Source organism: Fusarium oxysporum, chromosome 2 (assembly GCF_000149955.1).
Source record: "Fusarium oxysporum f. sp. lycopersici 4287 chromosome 2, whole genome shotgun sequence".
NCBI classification, from domain to species: domain Eukaryota; kingdom Fungi; phylum Ascomycota; class Sordariomycetes; order Hypocreales; family Nectriaceae; genus Fusarium; species Fusarium oxysporum.
Window position 1 is genome coordinate 378233 of NC_030987.1, and position 17514 is coordinate 395746.

General features: G+C 48.4%; 8 protein-coding genes across 8 annotated transcripts; 2 read left to right on the plus strand and 6 right to left on the minus strand.

Annotated features, from left to right (window-relative positions):
- Positions 1-75: 75 nt before the first annotated feature.
- Positions 76-2170, minus strand: FOXG_05691 (uncharacterized protein; the record flags this gene model as incomplete). Its single annotated transcript, XM_018384100.1, has 3 exons — positions 76-404; positions 465-571; positions 632-2170. The coding sequence occupies 3 exons, from the start codon at positions 2168-2170 to the stop codon at positions 284-286; spliced, it is 1767 nt and encodes a 588-aa protein (XP_018241140.1). The 3' UTR covers positions 76-283.
- A 1166-nt stretch (positions 2171-3336) lies between these two features.
- On the minus strand, positions 3337-5315 carry FOXG_05692 (uncharacterized protein). Its single transcript, XM_018384101.1, has one exon. It carries the CDS (start codon positions 5152-5154, stop codon positions 3472-3474), a length of 1683 nt encoding a protein of 560 aa, XP_018241141.1. The 5' UTR covers positions 5155-5315; the 3' UTR covers positions 3337-3471.
- A 1897-nt stretch (positions 5316-7212) lies between these two features.
- On the plus strand, positions 7213-10330 carry FOXG_05693 (uncharacterized protein). Its single transcript, XM_018384102.1, has 2 exons — positions 7213-7421; positions 7472-10330. The coding sequence occupies exons 1-2, from the start codon at positions 7326-7328 to the stop codon at positions 8180-8182; spliced, it is 807 nt and encodes a 268-aa protein (XP_018241142.1). The 5' UTR covers positions 7213-7325; the 3' UTR covers positions 8183-10330.
- FOXG_05694 (uncharacterized protein) lies at positions 8184-10508 on the minus strand. Its single transcript, XM_018384103.1, has one exon. The coding sequence runs from the start codon at positions 10140-10142 to the stop codon at positions 8349-8351; it is 1794 nt and encodes a 597-aa protein (XP_018241143.1). The 5' UTR covers positions 10143-10508; the 3' UTR covers positions 8184-8348.
- A 92-nt stretch (positions 10509-10600) lies between these two features.
- FOXG_05695 (uncharacterized protein) lies at positions 10601-12197 on the minus strand. The gene is made up of 3 exons (XM_018384104.1): positions 11757-12197; positions 10801-11670; positions 10601-10639 (listed from the first exon to the last, which is right to left on the minus strand). Exons 1-2 carry the CDS (start codon positions 11908-11910, stop codon positions 11345-11347), a joined length of 480 nt encoding a protein of 159 aa, XP_018241144.1. The 5' UTR covers positions 11911-12197; the 3' UTR covers positions 10601-10639; positions 10801-11344.
- A 210-nt stretch (positions 12198-12407) lies between these two features.
- On the plus strand, positions 12408-14690 carry FOXG_05696 (uncharacterized protein). Its single transcript, XM_018384105.1, has 5 exons — positions 12408-13209; positions 13258-13360; positions 13414-13692; positions 13746-14236; positions 14290-14690. The coding sequence occupies exons 1-5, from the start codon at positions 12727-12729 to the stop codon at positions 14413-14415; spliced, it is 1482 nt and encodes a 493-aa protein (XP_018241145.1). The 5' UTR covers positions 12408-12726; the 3' UTR covers positions 14416-14690.
- A 248-nt stretch (positions 14691-14938) lies between these two features.
- On the minus strand, positions 14939-15938 carry FOXG_19102 (uncharacterized protein; the record flags this gene model as incomplete). Its single annotated transcript, XM_018399290.1, has 2 exons — positions 14939-15769; positions 15825-15938. The coding sequence occupies 2 exons, from the start codon at positions 15936-15938 to the stop codon at positions 14939-14941; spliced, it is 945 nt and encodes a 314-aa protein (XP_018241146.1).
- Positions 15939-16789: 851 nt separating this feature from the next.
- Positions 16790-17511, minus strand: FOXG_05698 (uncharacterized protein). Its single transcript, XM_018384106.1, has one exon. It carries the CDS (start codon positions 17475-17477, stop codon positions 16995-16997), a length of 483 nt encoding a protein of 160 aa, XP_018241147.1. The 5' UTR covers positions 17478-17511; the 3' UTR covers positions 16790-16994.
- Between the last annotated feature and the right edge of the window lie 3 nt (positions 17512-17514).

Consider the following 17514-nt stretch of genomic DNA (forward strand, 5'->3'; position numbering starts at 1 on the left):
AGATAATTCCCAACGTCAAAAAGACGGAATCGTGTTTTATTCACTGAGACGAATAATTTGGCGCGTAATACCGCTCTTTATTGTAATATATTACATAATTCTCTAAAAACTAATAATCTTCTTGACTCATCGATCTGGTCATTCAGAAACCCGAGGCCTTCGATTTACAACATTCCGCAGTCGTTGTTGTACGATCTCGAGGTTACCTTTCAAAACACTAACAATTCTACCGCTTCTGTCTCCCCTCGCGCTTCTAGCCATACATATATAGCATAAATTATCTTCAATATTTCCTGCTCTTCTTCTTATTATGCTCCTCATTCCTTTCATGCGTATTGTAATGTCTTTCCATGTTATACGATCGGTCGCTTGTGTACTCGCATTTGGGGCAAGATAGACGTTTTCTGGACCGGAGTCAGCACATACTGCAGCTCATAGAGTAAAGTGGCATTGTTAAGACGTACGACTTGGTAGTAGTCTTTGGAGTGGACAAGCAAGCTTGTGGACTTCCTTGAACGTCGTGGACCCAGTCGCGAAACTCCTGGCAAGCGACTCGATCGCTGAACAACAGCTGTAACAGAAAGATTAACACAATGATCGAAGACTTCCGTTATGGTAAAAGTGGACTTACGCTGGCGACACGCTCCATGTAGCTCCTGATGTCCTCGATGCTTTGTAGTAGACCTTGATCAAAGAATGCCTCCACAACGGAGACTATTCCACGAGCTGGCAAGTCTCTCGTATACTTCTCTGACAACAGTGGTTGCATATAGGAGGCCTCTATCTGTTTCCTCTTTCTTAATCGCTCTTGACTCCATGCGAGACATGACCGGAGATCTTTGGACAGCAGTCCACAGCCAGCAAGCTTGAACCAGAAGGCTCCGTGTTCTCGTATGTACTCCAACACAGCTATGAATACAGAAGTCCCCTGAAGGGATACTGAAATATCATCGACTGTCTGTGTAATCGATAACGATTGACTGTGCGAGTCATGGCTCGAGGTGCTGGCGATTGGACTGCCAGCGTTGGATTGAGGCATCGCACTCCATGCCGTGGTGTCCCCAATTGCATTGATGTCGAGGTCGGAGGGTTGGACTGGGCCTGGGCCAAAACTGTGCCAGGGACTTGCCTCTGGTTCGTGAACTCGAGCGTGTGTTCCAGGGAGTGCGAGCGAGAAATTGAACTCGTCATATGTCCGATCGGTCAGATTCTGGACGTAGGCTGGCGAAATGTCCGCTGCGAGTAAGTTCAAGAGTACAGGGTCTATGGTCCCAAGATCTGGTGCAATGGCCAGGTCATGGGAGCTTCCCAGCTCGAAGGAATAAGCCGGTACCCGTTGTTCGTATACCGATGATGTCTGAGGCCCAAAGTTGGTAAGTGGTGGTACTGGATATGTCTGCGGGGACGCTGCCGAGAATGGCGTTTCGCCTCGTCGTAGAGAACCTGCTAATTTCTGTGACTGTTCTCCCAAGTCCAGGTTGATGAAATGGAGATGGTTTCGGGCTTCGGGCCAAAGCCGCTCTGCGAGAACCTCAAAGGCCTTTCGCTCGTCCTCATTCTCGAGGGCATTGAGCCAAAGGCGGATACCAGCGAGGATGTCGCCTTGTGCCAGCCGTCCTCTTGAATAAAGAAGACGGGATACGACGTAAGATAAGCTACAGAAAGCGAATATTTTGACGAGGTCATTCGGAGCCGGTCCGGTTAATGTGTTGCGGAAAGCAAAGACTCCTGCTTGACGAAGTCCTTTGGCGTCGTGATATTCGGCGCGGATGTTGTTGATGGTGGGAAGATTGACATCGTGAGAAACATCAATGAAATGTTCCCAGAGTATTTGCATTCCCTCGCGAACTGTTCGGATGGATGCCCAGGCATTTTCCCGAGCCTGATCGCTGGGGTGGGTGAAATCAGACTGTGAATCTGTTGCACTGTTGGCTGGAGACGTATTGCACAGTGAGTCCAGCTCAAGTGCAAGATCATCTGGTCGATGACTAGAATGACTAGTTCTTGATTCAGGCTCTGTTTCGTCGAGGTGGGTGAAGCCTGCAAAAAGGCCGTCCACTTCTGCGAGTGCCCTTCCGAGGTGTTCAGCTGCTCTTGAGCCCCCAACGCCAGCGCGCGTGCTGCCACCAGCGTATGAGTACAAGTGGCTGTACTGATCGAGATAAGGCATCTCTACAAGGTTTGTTGGTGAGAATTGGTGAGTTATGGGGCTGCGCTTGAGAAAGTGCAAGAGGCAACTGACTTAAAGAAGAAAGGTGAAGTGGTTCGCCCGATGCTCTGAATTTATGCGAGGCCGGTACTCCTCCTCCCAGGCCTACGGAACCATGCGGCTCTCTTGAACGGGAGCACGGCCCGGAGGGGTTTCTATGCTCAAAAGGGCGATCGGCGGGCCAGAATGCCTTGGCATATGTCGATTCTAACCATATTCAGCAAGGAGGGCTTGCTCAATGCATTGCTCAAAAGCAATTATGAGCCACGTCAGTTGCTCATGAGCTGCTCGTTCTGCTCACGAGTTGTTGACGGGCTGAGCGAGCAGCTCATGAGCATTATGCGACGTCAACGAGCATGGTAGTCGCTCGGTAGCGCAATAAAGTATATGAGCAGGAGGAGTTGCTCATGGATTTGCTAGACTGGCTCGTTGTTGGTTTGTGAGCAGCTGGTGAAATAGGAGGAGCGAATCGAGCGGCTCACGAGCACGATGAGTTGTAACGAGCACGACGGGCCCTTGCTTGCGCAATTGGCAATTGAGCAGGGAATTCCTCATGGATTGCTCAAGCACTGCTCGTGAGCTGCTCGTGAGTGTTGGGGACGACGAGGGCATTGTGCGAACGAGCAATCTTCAATGGATCTTCTGAGTAAATTGAGTCTCTATAAGATATTATAAATATCTTATGAACAGCAGAGGGCATAATTGTTTCCCAATAGCCTCATCAAGCAATACATTACTATTCAGAGGTGATCCCCCCACGTACATTCAACGATGCCTCAAGAAACTGGTTCTCAACTTCAAACTGGCCATAGCGGTAAGCAAATGCAACCAACTGAGTGCTCATAAGATGACTCGCTTACAATAGCTGGAGAGAATTCGTCAATTGCCCTTCAAAACTGGCTGTCCGAGTCAAGACGTGCTGAGCCTTGGTCATCCGTGCATGCGACAACACAACCAACGGGGACTCAGCCTAGCCACTCAGCTGAAACCCCCAAATTATGATGCCCAATGGCCAACTTGTGCGCCACAACACAATTGTGTTGAGGCATCGGACTTGAGAAACAAAGCTCTGATGCTCACTCGTGAAAGTCTGGTCCGAGCTGGTGTTATGCTGGATACAGGGGTTGATTGAGGATGGTCATTTGAACGAATCCAATATTGTTTAGAATTGTTTATTTGGGCTATTGATAGAGATAGCTGTCAGGTACATGGACTTAGATTTAATTATGGCTGGTTGTTTTGCATGCCATCTCGATGCCGTCCTAGTTCGCCATGCGTCTCAATGGATGAGCCTCAGTGTTGAACACCCACTCATCCAAACTGATAACCTCCTCATCCTCAAAGATTAAATAAAAATACTTCAGCGTCTCTGCCATCCAAAAGCTCTCCATGTAATCTTTATGCTTGATCTCTTCGGCACCAACATCCTCCACCGCTGCAAACGCGTCATCCGTCTCAGCAGCAGCCCGGATCGAAGTCCACATGTTCCACGCAATGTCCCGGAACTCTTCATTTCCAGTGATTCGGTACAGGTAGAATATGGACTCAATGGTCTCGGGTCGCAAGAGATATGATGCCTCTCTTGCTCGGAAACCGAGAGGCTCTTTCTTGTACTTTAGCTCAAAGGCACAGGGCTCGAGTGTTGGACAGCGTTCGACTTGCACGATTTCTGGCATGAGACCACTGGGGTAGGCAGCGTATGCTTTTGCGCAGCCACGGGCGAGTTTCTCGCCGACGACGACGTGATCGTCTCGTCCGAGTGCTTTGCCGCCAAGGGCATACATGCCTCCAGCGAAGCAAGTCAAATGCTCCACGCCAGTGCTCAATCGCGATTCTTTGACTCGAGGAGGGAATGATGCTTCGCCCAACATGAGAACGTCATCTTGTTCTGGCAGCATCGGTCGAAACATCAAGTGCTTAATTCCAGCGTCGGCGGCGGCGAGGTACATCTTTCCATATTTGGGTTCAAGACCCTGTAAGAGGACGTATTCCTTGATGAGATACTCATACAGCGAGTCGCCGTTAGCGCCCATGCCGAACGTGTCGTCGGTAACCTTAAACCCGTCCTCAGCGTTGATCTGGAGAGGCCATAAGCCAGGAATGGCGGTCTCGTTTTGTGTTCGCTCAAATGCTTTGGTGATGTAATCGATGGCGTCGTAGTATTTGGGGTTCCCAGTCTGTTGCGACAAACGGGTGAACTCCATGCTCATACTTCCCAAGCTGGCAGCGCTCTGTCGTGGTTCTGGATGACCCAATCCTTCTTTGAGGGTCTTGAATTTGATCGTATGCGGTGGCATATGCTCCGGATTGTCGAAGGTACCGTATAAAAGATCTCCCAGCTCAATCGCCTTGGCCAGCAAGGCGCTCTCTCCACTAAGCTCATAAGCCGAAAGTAAACCTCCAAGATGTCGAATTGTTGTCTCGAAAACGTTGAATCCATCGGCTGTCGGAATGTCCCAATCCATGCGAGACACAAAGTCAACAGCTCTGTAAAATTCCCGCTTCATACCCATGATCCACAAAGTGTCGAGGTTGTCGCAGATGGTCGCAGCCCACCCACCAAAAGTATCACGACCCTTCAAGCTCAATGGCTTCAATTCATCACTTCCCCAAGCATACTTCTCGTAAGACCTCCAAGTCTTTTTAAATGCTTGCTTGATGTCTTTTCGTCTTTGATCCGCGGTCTCAAGCTCACGTTTCCTCAATTCGGGATTGGAGAAGTCGTGCTGGATACGTGGTAAATTGACTGGTGATCCTCGTGGGGGTTTGGCCATGCTGCTGATGGTCAATGGATACCGCAGGGTGTGTTTGCTCCAGTCATAGCTGCTGGGGATGAATTGAATGCTGGGGCCTGATATTTCGCTGAAAAGGCAGTAGAATACGAGTAATGCAATTAAGAGCGATAATAATGCCCTGGACGGGGTGAATGGCAGACCTACGCCCATTTTTGATGAAGTATAGCACTCAAAAAATACAGAAATAGGAAAAAGTAAGGAATGATACTGTGTCGATTCAAGTCACCATTGGGACTACAGAGCGTCGAGAATGTTACTACTCAATGCCGACCGTAAGAAAGATGAACAGGTAAAGAACAGTTGGGGTCAGCTAAGATCTTATAACTAAAGGGATCGGGAACAAGGATTCGAGACGAGGAATAAAACACTCGTTCCCCACATGCTGACCCTCCGACACGCAAGCTTTAGCTTCTAAGAATAAACATAATCTGCAGACGCGAGATGCGCAGTCACTTTTACCGTCTTTAGTGTCAAGGTATGACATATCAGGTGGAGGAAGGGATATGCACGGCCTGTTTCTCGTATCACTCACTGAGAAAAGGGCGATTTTCAGGGGTGCATTAGCTGTTATGCCCTGAGAGCCAAAAGCCAAAAGTCAAAGCTGCTGACGGGCTGGAACCCCCTGATTAGCCTCCAGCCAAGCAACTTTTCATGATGCTACGGATAATTGAGATGAAAAAAGCTTGGTATTGCATCGCCAAGATTAGACCAAACGTTTTTCAGTTTGGAGCTTTTACCGGATGTGAATCTAAAATGTCAGGCCAAAAGTCTGGAATCGCCCCGCACCCCAACAGCACCCCCGATCTCACCGCCTGACTTCACATTGCAATTGAAATAGAGGGAATTATCGTGATAGCTTCATTTATATATCATTTTAAAGCCCTGAATCAGGAGATCAATATTTTGTATACCAACCACGCGCGCGCATGCAAGCGCGAAGCCTGTTTTCGGCAGACTTCGTGAGCTTCAAAATCAGGTAGTCCGGCAAGGCCTCCCACGCTTCTTGGATCCATTTAATCAGCAATTTCCTGTGAGCCTCGCTTTTGCCTAATTTGATATATTCTGGATGAATCCTTCGTAATTTAGCTTTTAAAGCCTTCCAGATATGTTCAATTGGGTTTAAATCAGGGGAATGTGCCGGCCAATTAATTGGAATAATGCCGTGTAAAAGCAACCAATCTATTGTAGCTTTGGCGATGTGCACACGGGCGTTGTCTTGCTGAAATAGCTCAAATTTATCGAGGAAAGGGAGGAGACCTTCTGTAAGAGCTTTCCTATATGACCAGCTGGAATAACCTCCTTTTTTGGCCGCCGGATCCCTTATCATAGGGATAATATATGACCTATTAGTTCCAGCAATGGCTCCCCAGAACATGACCGACTGACAAGCCTTTCCGTGTGACTGAATGTTAACTAGGTCCTTCCTATATCTCTCATCAGGTCGGCGAAAGACCCAGCCGTCGGGATTGTTCGGTGCATTCTGTACAGTAACTTCGTCACTGAAGCAAATCTGTACGGCAAAGTCAGTGGTGATAGCTTCACTTTCAACTGACTTACCTGTATGTAATCGTCAAGATGACGGAGCCAAAACTCACAGTATTTAAGCCTGGCTTTTGCATCTTCTTCTGACAGTTTAATCCGTCTTTTGACCGCCATTTACGGCGCCAATGGCTCTGTAGACGTCGTTTTAAGGTACGGATTGAGACATCTAAACCAAGCTCAAGAACGTCATTCCAAGTGATCTTACGATGCCGATTAATAAATGAATTGATTCTTACAATCTGCAGCGCCGTAAGTTTCTTAGGACGCCATTTTCGTGCCCTAGATTGCAGTATTTCCTCTTCTTCCCAGCGTTTTTTGGTCTTTGATATTGTACCTTGCGTGGTGTTGAAGTTAGCCGCAACTATACGTTGAGATTTGCCGGCCCGTAACTCCGCCATTATTGCAGCTCTTTGGACCGGAGTAAATTCATGATTGAATTGGCGATTTCCGCTTATTTCTGAGCCAAAAGAGCGCTCTTTAGAAGCCATCTTTCATCGAGATACTGCGTGTTAAAGTTGATGAGATGGTTGAGCTACCTTGGTGAGAAAGCGAGGGTCGAGCGGGGTGATTCCAGACTTTTGGCACGTGATTGTAGCTTCCGACGATGTTAAGGTTAACTGAACATCAGTTGTGGCGGTGCTGCTGTTGCTGTCAAGCCACATTTACAGACTTTGCCTCACCGCCAAAAATGTCGAAAATTCTGCCACTTTTCCAGCTCTGACAAGCGCCGACGATTAATTCTTTTGCATCTCGTCGTACACACAACACAACCAGCCAAAATGTCTTCTATGCGAAATGCCGTGGCGCGACGCCCTCACAGAGAGCGTGCGCAGCCTTTAGAACGTCGAAGACTTGGTCTTCTTGAGAAGCACAAGGTTTGTTGACCTCCCAATACCCCCACCGGAGCAGCTTTTGACGATTGCAGGATTACTCGCTTCGAGCCAAAGACTTCAACAAGAAGAAGGCGCAGCTCAAGAACCTCAAAGAAAAGGCGGCCGAGCGAAACGAAGATGAGTTCTACTTCGGTATGATGTCCCGAAAGGGACCGGGGTCGAAGATCCAGGATGGCAAGCGATGGAGTGGAACGGTCGAGGGCGATCGAGGAAATAAGGCGATGGACGTTGAGACTGTGCGGCTTTTGAAAACGCAGGATATTGGATACATTCGAACGATGCGACAGGTTGTTGCGAAGGAGGTTGCGAGACTAGAAGAGCAGGTCGTTCTCACACGAGGTTTCGACAAGCTTGACGAGGATGAGGACGATGAAGATGAGGGCAGCGACTCCGAATTCGACTTTGCGACCGCTCCGTCAAGACCTAAAGAGCCCCGAAAGATTGTATTCATGGACGACGAAGAGCAGCGTGAGGAAACAATACTGGACCTCGAGGATGAAGATGACGCCGACAAGACATTTGAAGGATTCGACGATGATAAGAAGAAAGAAGCTGAATTTGAGCGCGCAAAGGCCCTTCGTCGCCTTCGTCGCCAACTCGAGAATGCGCGCAAGAAGCTCAAGGCTCTTACGGACGCAGAGGGCGAATTGGAGATCCAGCGCGCAAAGATGGCCAAGACAGCGACGTCGGGAGGAACTACACGCAAAGGAAAGAAGATCATGGTGCGGACACGGAAGCGATAAACACATCACCAAGAATTAATTTGAAATACGGAGCTTTTTCTCGTCATTTCGTGTTCAGTTCGTTACGGCTCGCTAGCTAATAGATACCCTTCAAAACGCCATGGGTTTATGATACAGAAAAAGAACTGGCCGCGCTCGAAATTAAAATAAATGTCCATGTCCGTCATTAATACTTTGATCCTACACACTTGTAACAGCCCTTGAATGCGAAACCAACGCATTTGAAGCTTATCGTCAATATCCAGATAAAGCACGCAAACAGGCCCTTTACGATCTTGACGATGACGCGGATCAGGAATGGGAGTTTATCTTCCTTTTCTCGCGGTTTGCTTTTACCCAGGCTCTCATCTTGGCTCTCAACGTCAATCTCGAAAGACTCCATGTGGCGCTTCTTTCTCTCGTCACGTTTGCCGATTTTGCTAAGGCGCTTTTCTTGCTTGGCGGTGAGGATGAGAGGAGGTGGTGGTTCGAAGACTTCCATTGCGGGAGTGTTCTTTTCATCGGCTGATGCGACGAGCAGAAGTGCTGTGACGGCGACGTCGACGATGAAGTAGGACTCTATCTTTGCAGCGATGCCGGTGTCGATTTCTAACCAGCCGCCGCCTGTGCCGTCACGGGTGAGTTTCGCGAGATGTTGCGGTGATTCGTTGTGTTCGAGGGTATATTCTACCCTGGACCAAGACGGCGAGCGCTCGATTGTTACGCAGAAGGGCGTTGCGAGGGATGGGTGGACAAGGAAGTGGTGGGAACTGTCTTCGTCCCAGACGAGACGGGCGCATTCGCGCTCTGCTAGCATGACGGATTGGGGATCTTGGGCGCGCTCGATGGCCATTTTTGTAGCGGGCGTTGGCATGAGAAGAGCGACGAGGCCATCGTTTGGAGGATGGCGACGGGATTCTTCTTCGAGGGTTGTGGTGAGAGCTTCTTGCCAGTGTTTTGTGTCGGTGACTTTTGTACCGGAGGAATTACTGTTGTGGCCGACGACACCGCTGATGATACTGCTTGCTGAAGAACTAGCTTCTGGCTTGGGTGCTTTGTATGGTTTGTTGGGATCATGTCTTGTGAGAGTGACATATGCCGAAGCAGATGTTGGATCTATGCGGAGGTTGTAAAATGGTTGCGAAGCTGATGAGAGGCTGTATACAGGTGCATCTTTCTCTTGGGCCAGCTTCATGCAGTAGACTCGCCCCTCTGACGGCGAAGCTTGCCATCCATTTGCGACTTTCCAGTAGTTCTTAAGCTGTTCATTCGAACTAACCGTTGGAATCAGTGGCGGTTCTTGTTGCTGGACATTTCGATGCGGCCATGATGATTGAGCTGATTGAACGCTCATGGGACTTATGACTGGACTCCGAACGGGGTTTCGAGGGGCTGATCCAGCGGGCGTTTCGTGGTATGTCTGACGACTTATAACAGCTCTCGGCATTTGCGTTGGTTGGATCTCTGTGGGAACATAGTTCTGTTGACCGAGTGGTACCTCTGGATTATAAGCCGGGAAGATGGACCGTAATGGCTGCGCAGTAGTTTCGCCGCCGAGGGGTGGTTTAGCAATTGAACTTCGTGATCGATCACTGCTACTTCTAACAAGGGTATTACCCTGCGCAAAGCCAGTATCAGAACGCCCAGGGATCTGAACCGTCGGTCTAGGTCGCTGAACCTTCACAGGCTTGGGTGGTTCACTCTGCACAGGCTCGAATTCAATGGGTGTGTGAGCTCTATTCTGGGGAGTCTGTCGTCCATTTCTCGGCGACGCCGGTCTTGGTTCTGGAGTCATTGCCTGTGGTGTTGCGGCCCGTCGATCGCTTGGTGTCGGGGCTCGTCTGTCACTGGGTGTAGGAGCTCTTCTCTCGCGAGATTCAGAACGACGAGGTTTTGGTGTTTGGTTCCGTGAGACAGGCGGTGGTTTTGATGAGTTGGGACTCGGGAATAGAGAGAACCCGCCTGGGGTTGGAGTCGACATTGTTCTGTATCAAACAGTATATACTTCTTCCCAGAAGAGTAGGGGTATCAATAGAGGGGGTGTCTAGGCTAGCAAGACGATGAAAATGTCAATTATGCTGCTATCGTATCATGATCAAAACAAAATTGTCACGTAAAATTGTTTCCACATAAAACAAAAACAAGGACAATAGCAAGCATGGGAATTCCCCAGAATGGAAAGCATGTTGGTTGATATTATATTCTTCATCCATCGCACATTTTAAGCGCTCGCATCTTGAGACTAACACGGTTAAAAATAGCATCATCTAGATGGACCAATTGGCGGGGATGTCACACTGCAGCAGGGACTTAAGCGCCCTGGAGGCGCGACTTTCAAGAGGGGAAACTGCAGCGTTATTGGTTAGCACGAAAAGATTTGGGTTGGACGGGGAGTGTTTTTACTGGTCTTTGGGCGGGTGATTTGTGTGATTGTGTGCGGGGAGTGTAAGTCGGTAATGAGCTGAGGAAGGATTGAGCCTATGAACAATGATGTTAGGGATCATGGATTCTGGGAATAATGGAAGGGAGTTTGAGGGGCCTCAGATATAGGCTCCCGCGGGAGAAAGAAGACTTCTGACATCAAGCCCAGATGCCAAAATAAACTGGTCTAAAGGCCTACTAAGATATACTAAACTCACCTAGGTCTTTTCATCGCTTAGGATAGAGGTCCTAGGTTTTCTTGCCTCCTCTGGAGGCTCTTATTTCCGTTTGACCGTCAAGTGAGCTTTGAAACATCGAGGTTCACCGCTTGATGCACGTAACCCTTTGTTACAGTTACATACATGAATTGCCGATTCCACCACTGAAGGCTCTGTTTGTGTTTGAGGGAGAAACAGGTGCTGATGAATGTTTGATAAGCAGGCCTGGCGGCAATTGTCACAATCTGTCGGCTGGGTTGAGTAGTCTTCATGACGATCTTGGGCATGGGGCTGTTTGGGTATCAGTTGACAAGCATTGGATGCATGCTCTTAAACATTCTGGGCGTTGGTTCTCACCCTGTTGGACTCCAGCTTTGCATATGCTTATCGAGTTGAACTGACTCTTTCGAAATGCCGTCTCGGCATTGATCCTGACCATAGTGGTACACTGTCTTGTCTTATTCTCACATCACCTTTTATTCTTACAAACCCCCCAGCGTAGATGTTCAATACCCCAAAACGCCACAGATGCAACAATTCATTATCATTGTCCCTCCCCCCTCGGCCTATCCTTCGCCGTAAGTCCATGTATCCTCTCCCCCCTCTGCTCCATCTCCTTCTGCCTCGACAACCGCACGTGCTCGGGCAATCCCCACCACTCCCTCATAAACTCCTCCTGCGCCTGCGCGACTCTGGCTTTTCGCTCGCGTTCCCGTTGGCGCTCTATTCGTAGGGCGAACCATTCCTCACGTGCCTCGTCGTGCGCGGATTGTGTGGCGTGCAGCTTCATGCAGCTGTTCATGGAGCGGTGTTCGGCGCGGCAGGCGAAGGAGACGGTGAATGTGCGGCCGAGGGCGCATGCGGCGAATGCTGGGGTTCCTGTTAGTGGTGTTCATGGCCTGATGTTGGAGGTTTGGGGTTGAAGTTGGTGGTGTAGGTGGAGGTAGGGGACGTGCCTTTGATCTCATCGGCGCATTCTTTTCGGACTTTTTGATAGAAGATATCTCGGACTTGTGCTTCTTGTGATGCGGAGAGAGGTAGAGGGTTGCGAGAGGGGACTCCGAGCTTCTCCTCTGGCACCGGGGGGTTCTGGACGGCCATTGCGGCCATGGGATGAGCGCGCGAGGCTCGGAGTCGTAAGTATCGTAGATAGATTACCCGGAGAAGTTCGGGGGGAGGTTAATGTGGCGTCCGGGGGTTCGTGGTGGATCGTTGATGGCGATTGAAGCTATATCAGACGAGAAGCTTGCGGGATCTTGAGAGGTGAGCCCATGAGCAAATGGCAGAATTGCTTGACCGCCTTCCGATTTGGAGTTTATCGGAAGATGGATTGCACCATGATCCATAAGACTTCAACAGAAGGCATCACCAGCTTCATGGTGTTTGTGCAATTTGGATCAGTGACCCATGTCGCCTTTTACTGAATATCGCACATCTCATGGGGAGGAGTGATGCTTCGCTGTGTCGGTACCGCTCTGACCAGCCGCCATGTCTCCAATATGAAGCACAAAGTGCCAGCGTGAACGCCCTCACAACCTCAGGCGACACAATGAATTGCATTCGATAAGGTTTGGCCATTCAGTTTCTATTTTCTGAGATTGTGTTGGAAACTTTTCAGGCATCTTTAGGCAGCATCGCTGTCTTATTGGTGCTGTTTCGGTTGCTGTGACCTCAATGAACCAACAGAGACGAGGGCTTGGCTAAATCATCAATGTTGTTGCACAAATATTGAGACTATGCGTGGGTATTACCGTGAATTTCAACAATCGTTTGTAGGTAATTTTGCTGTAGAATGTCATGGTATGAGTTGCTCAGTGATGTATAAAGGACCGTCCACCTCTCCTCAGGCATCATCACCACCTTCTTCACAACATCACATTAGCTTTTCGCATCTAATCATAAACTACTTTAATTCTTGACATCAACATGGAATCCCGCGTTGTAACCTCTCAGCCTACTGGGGACTCTTCTTCTCTCAAGGGTCTCCTCTCTGCTGTGTCCTCCGCCTTAGACAAGCGCGCGGGCAAAGACATTTTTGCCATCGGAGGTAGCGTTGGCGACGATGGTGGCCCCTCTCATGCAGCCAGTAACTCTATCGCAATCCGGTGGGATAATAAGGAACAGGTACATAGTCGAACTCTCAAGCTGCCCCTCGGCGATGATACCGTCACTCAAGATGCCTTCAACACCCTGGTGGCTGATTGCCAACCAGCAACCTTCGGCGTCGGTAGCCAAGAGGTGCTTGACGAAGAGTACAGAAAGGCTGGTAAAATGAATACCGAAGACTTCTGTACTGACTTCAACCCCTATGAACATGGTATTGTTGATACCATCAATCAGGTCCTGGCCCAAGCCAGTGTTACTGATGCCAGGGGTCTTGGTGTAAAGGCCGAGCTTTACAAGCTCAATGTAAGTTTAATGTGATTGATGTGATGTACTCTTACTAAGGCTCCCCAGGTGTATTCAGGACCTTCTGGCAAGTTCAAGCCTCATGTTGACACTCCACGATCTGATCGCCAGATGGGCTCGCTCGTCGTGAGTCTTCCTATCGAGCACAAAGGTAGAAAGCACAAGCCGTTAACTCCTATATACTAGACACTTACATAATCCTAGGGGGCCAACTTGCGGTTAGACATGGAGGTCGTGAGATCGTCTTTGACTGGGCACCGAAAAGCGCCGACACCATTCAGTGGGCGGCGTTCTTCTCTGACTGCGAGCATGAAGTACTGCAAGTCACAGAAGGACATCGTGTTACACTGACTTACAATCTCTTTTGGATCAACTATGGTCCAGCTTCGATGTCTGATCATCTTCGGGCTCTAGACCAGGAATCTCTTCATTTCTTCGATGCCCTTGAGAAGTTAATTGAGAACAAGCATATTATAAAAGAAGGTGATTTCACAATTGGGTACTTTTATCTATTCACATGCTGATAGCTTGTCCAGGTCTCGTTGGGTTTTCTTGCACTCACGCTTATCCTCATACTTCCAAGTCATCCACCAATAACTTGCACCACATGCTCAAAGGCATCGACATGGTAGTCTACCAAGCCCTCAAGCGCATTCTAGGCACAGCTGAAGTTGCCGCTCTAGTCGATGATGAGAAATACCGACATTGCGAGCAAGAGTCTATACCAGAGATGATTGAATGGAAGAAAGATCACAGGCTGAAGTACAACCCACGTCTACCAGAGCCCAAGATCACTCAAGCGGAGCAAGACGTCTTGGACGATAAGCTAGCTATCGGTACGGCGCCGAAACCTGCACTTGTTTTCAGGCACAGCTATGAGGAGAGACTCGATCCAGCGGAGGTTGGATTGCAACACGAATATAGCCGTAAAACCCGCGGAAAGTTTTACCCTCGAAGAGATGTTACATGGTTGAACGGTCCGCCTGACTCGGAGGTTTCTAAGGAACTTGCTGTTGCTTTCGTCACTGTGAGTACAGAAATTCGGTATATGGCGGTAGACACACTGACATGGGTTTGCAGTACGGAAATGAGCCTGGCATTGGCGCCTACTATACTTCGGCTGTCATTGTCGCAAAAGTGAACACGTCCCCGCAGGCGGACGTAAGCACTCAGAGTGAAAGCGCGAGCGATGCGACAGAGGATTAGCATCGGAAACATTAACCTTGTTTGATCTTCCACTGAACAGGGCCTCACGAATCTTTGAGAAATAAAGTTTATTACATTAGTTTTTTTGATCTGTTGTGCCTCATAAAATAGCCTTTCTCAGTCAAACTTTTAAATATTGGCTTTTGTGACTCGACGTGTACCAACCTCATCATTACCTCCGTCTTCTATTAGGAAGAATGAGAGTTCAATAGGTTCTTATTAATTTTTAAATAAAGCAGATCTATGGCTATTCTGTAAGTTTTTATTTTAAATATACTGCATATTTCTTAAACTTTGGCATTGGTTTATGTGATAACTGATCTGGCAATTACTTTATATTATTGAGAGAATATATATGCTTTTCTCTTTGTATATCTTTCTTGATAATTCTCTTCCCATTCCTCTTCCCATGGAACACTACTCGGTCACTACGGCTTTCACCATCGCTCGAATCTGGAGCCTATTCTGGACTCGATGCAGGCGACGACTGAATATCTTCTACGGGGGAGACCTCGTTATTGGATTACCCATCAGTTTGTTCTGTAGGTGAAGACGAAAACCGAGTATAGTTGGTGGGAGAGTCCTCGATGTCGCCTCGCTCGCTACTTTGTTCTGTAGAAGGCGGAGATGACAACGGGGAAGAAGTAGTGGAGGAGTCCATGATATTGCCTCGCTTGCTACTTTGTTCTGAAGAATCTGTAGGAGGCGACCTCCTCATCCTTCTCAACTTTCGCTTCTTGGGTGGTGAATCAACAATCCTCTTCAAAAGCAGAGACCACTGATCCATAGGGACACCAACGCGATGAAGATGTCGGTCCACGTCTCCATAAATAAGCATGAGAAGAATACGGAGAGTAAAATGTGCCGCGTTTCCAGCTAAGCAAGGATCTTCACATGGGCCTCTAATTTCTCTAACCAACTGGTCCTTGCTCACCACTTTATCAAAGGGGAGATGGAGGACTTCCTGAACAGCCTGGGCAGTGTTGATAGTTTCGAGAGCACGGAGATATACGCCGCAGCTTCTCAAGAACGAGAGACTTTCGTCTGGCCCATGGGTGATGAGGAAGAAATTCCAGTTCTGGATGATGTCCCTGATTTCCCTCCGGAACTCCTCCATCCGAACGTACCTCATTCTTCCAAAACGGAACATATCCTCAAACTCGGGAGAGTATTCTTCATCCCCAACGATCCAATGATGAGACTGCACAACCCTCGCAGCCAGGTTGGCATCAGGCTTAGGAGGTTCAGCCAACACATCTCCAAGACGCTCGGTATCAAGGATAGAGATGCCAATCTGGAAACTCCGCACTTCATGATCCTCCACTACAACATCACCGACGTCGATAGAAATGATCTGGAAAATTCGAGTCCTTTGTGTCCCGCCATGTTTGGAGGTGTTCGTGCTGCACCCAAGACCAGCGCGATACACGTTGGGTCTCTATGGCGTATCCCATCACCCACTGAGGTACGAAGAGCTCCGCGCGCTTGAACCATGAGTGATCCAGCTCCTTACTATCCGACATTTTCGATCGTGGTTGGAAGCAGCGTGATGATCGTTCGCAGACGGGGGGAGGTTTGAACTGAAGAGTCGTGGCACAGTGAGAATCGTGATGGGCAAGACGTCAAGATGCTATGCGTACAGAGTAGACACTGCGAGGGTATTTATAGCGAGAAACAAAATTTGGCTATGAATATGCGTTCATTTCTATACTTTTGTGTAAAGAGAAGCTTTTCAAAAAAGAAACCCAGTTCATCCAAGTCGTGCTGTTTGCCCGGAGGAGGTGCTCCTTCTTGAGAGCTTAAACTTGACGACGTGCATGAGAACCTTGACGATGCCAACTTCCTTCAAGTCAGAAATCACGAATGAGCTCTAAAGCTTTTATGCAAGCAGGTAGGGTCACTGAACGGGAAGAACAACACAACACACAGAGCTGAGGCGACTGTTCCTGACCGAACATTGGACACTCTAAAGTAGGTACTGTACCATTCAGAAAAGATGAATAAATTACCAAGTATAGCATTTAAAAAAGAAATAGAGAAATTATGCAAAGAGAAAAGCATAGGAATTCTCTCGATAATATAAGTTAATCGCCAGATTTGTTATTATACAAAGTAATACTAAAGTATAAGAAATATGCAATATATTTATATTTAATCCTAATAAAATGCCATATAGATCTGCTTTATTTAAATACTATATAAGGACTTATTAAGCTTATTAATACTTATTCTTACCAATAGAAAATAGAGGTAAATAATATAGTTGGTGCACATTGATTCACAAAAGCCAACATGTAAAAGTTAGACAGAGCGAAAGGCTATTTTATGAGGTCAAGAAAACTAAGTTAACAAACTTCAGGTCCCAATGGTTTTGTGAGCTTATGAAGAGAAGTGTATATATGTACTAGTGCGAATAAATTGTCATCAATCGCTGCATCGTATATTCTAACTGTGGCTATTGGTATAAAACAAGCGTCAAAAAGCCACCGCTGTTATTGGATATATAAAATACTGGCAAAACAGAAACGCAACTCCACGCGCCGAGAGGCCCGGTCATTAATCCCTCCTCTCCACTTCATTTACTGCTGGGGATATGCTTGGGGAGGATAAGGCTGAGGCTGAGGGGGCGGCGACATTGAAGCAGGAGGAGGGTGGGCGTAGTTCGTCTGGCCATCGAGCTCACTTCCGTAATGTTGGGGAGGGGGGGACATTGAAGCGGGAGGAGGAGTAGAGTAGTTTGTCTGACCATCAAGCTCGCTTCCTTGAGGTTGAGGAGGCTGTTGATACTGCTGAGGGGGGTACTGTCCATAGTTCTGCTGGCCCTGGTACTGTTGGTCTTGAGGAGAGTAGGGTGCGGCGGGAGGAGGGTAAGCGCCCTGTTGTTGGTATGGGCTCTGGGCAGGTTGGTAGGGAGAGGGAGTGCCCTGAGGAGGATACTGCTGTTGTTGTTGTTGAGGGACGAATTGGCCTTGGGTAGGTTGTTGCTGGTATTGCTGCTGAGGGACGCCCTGAGGTTGGACGGGCTGAACCATAGGCTGGCCTTCGTTGACCTTGGTCTCCATTTGGTAGTTGTTGTTGGGTGAAGGAGAAGCAGCAAGG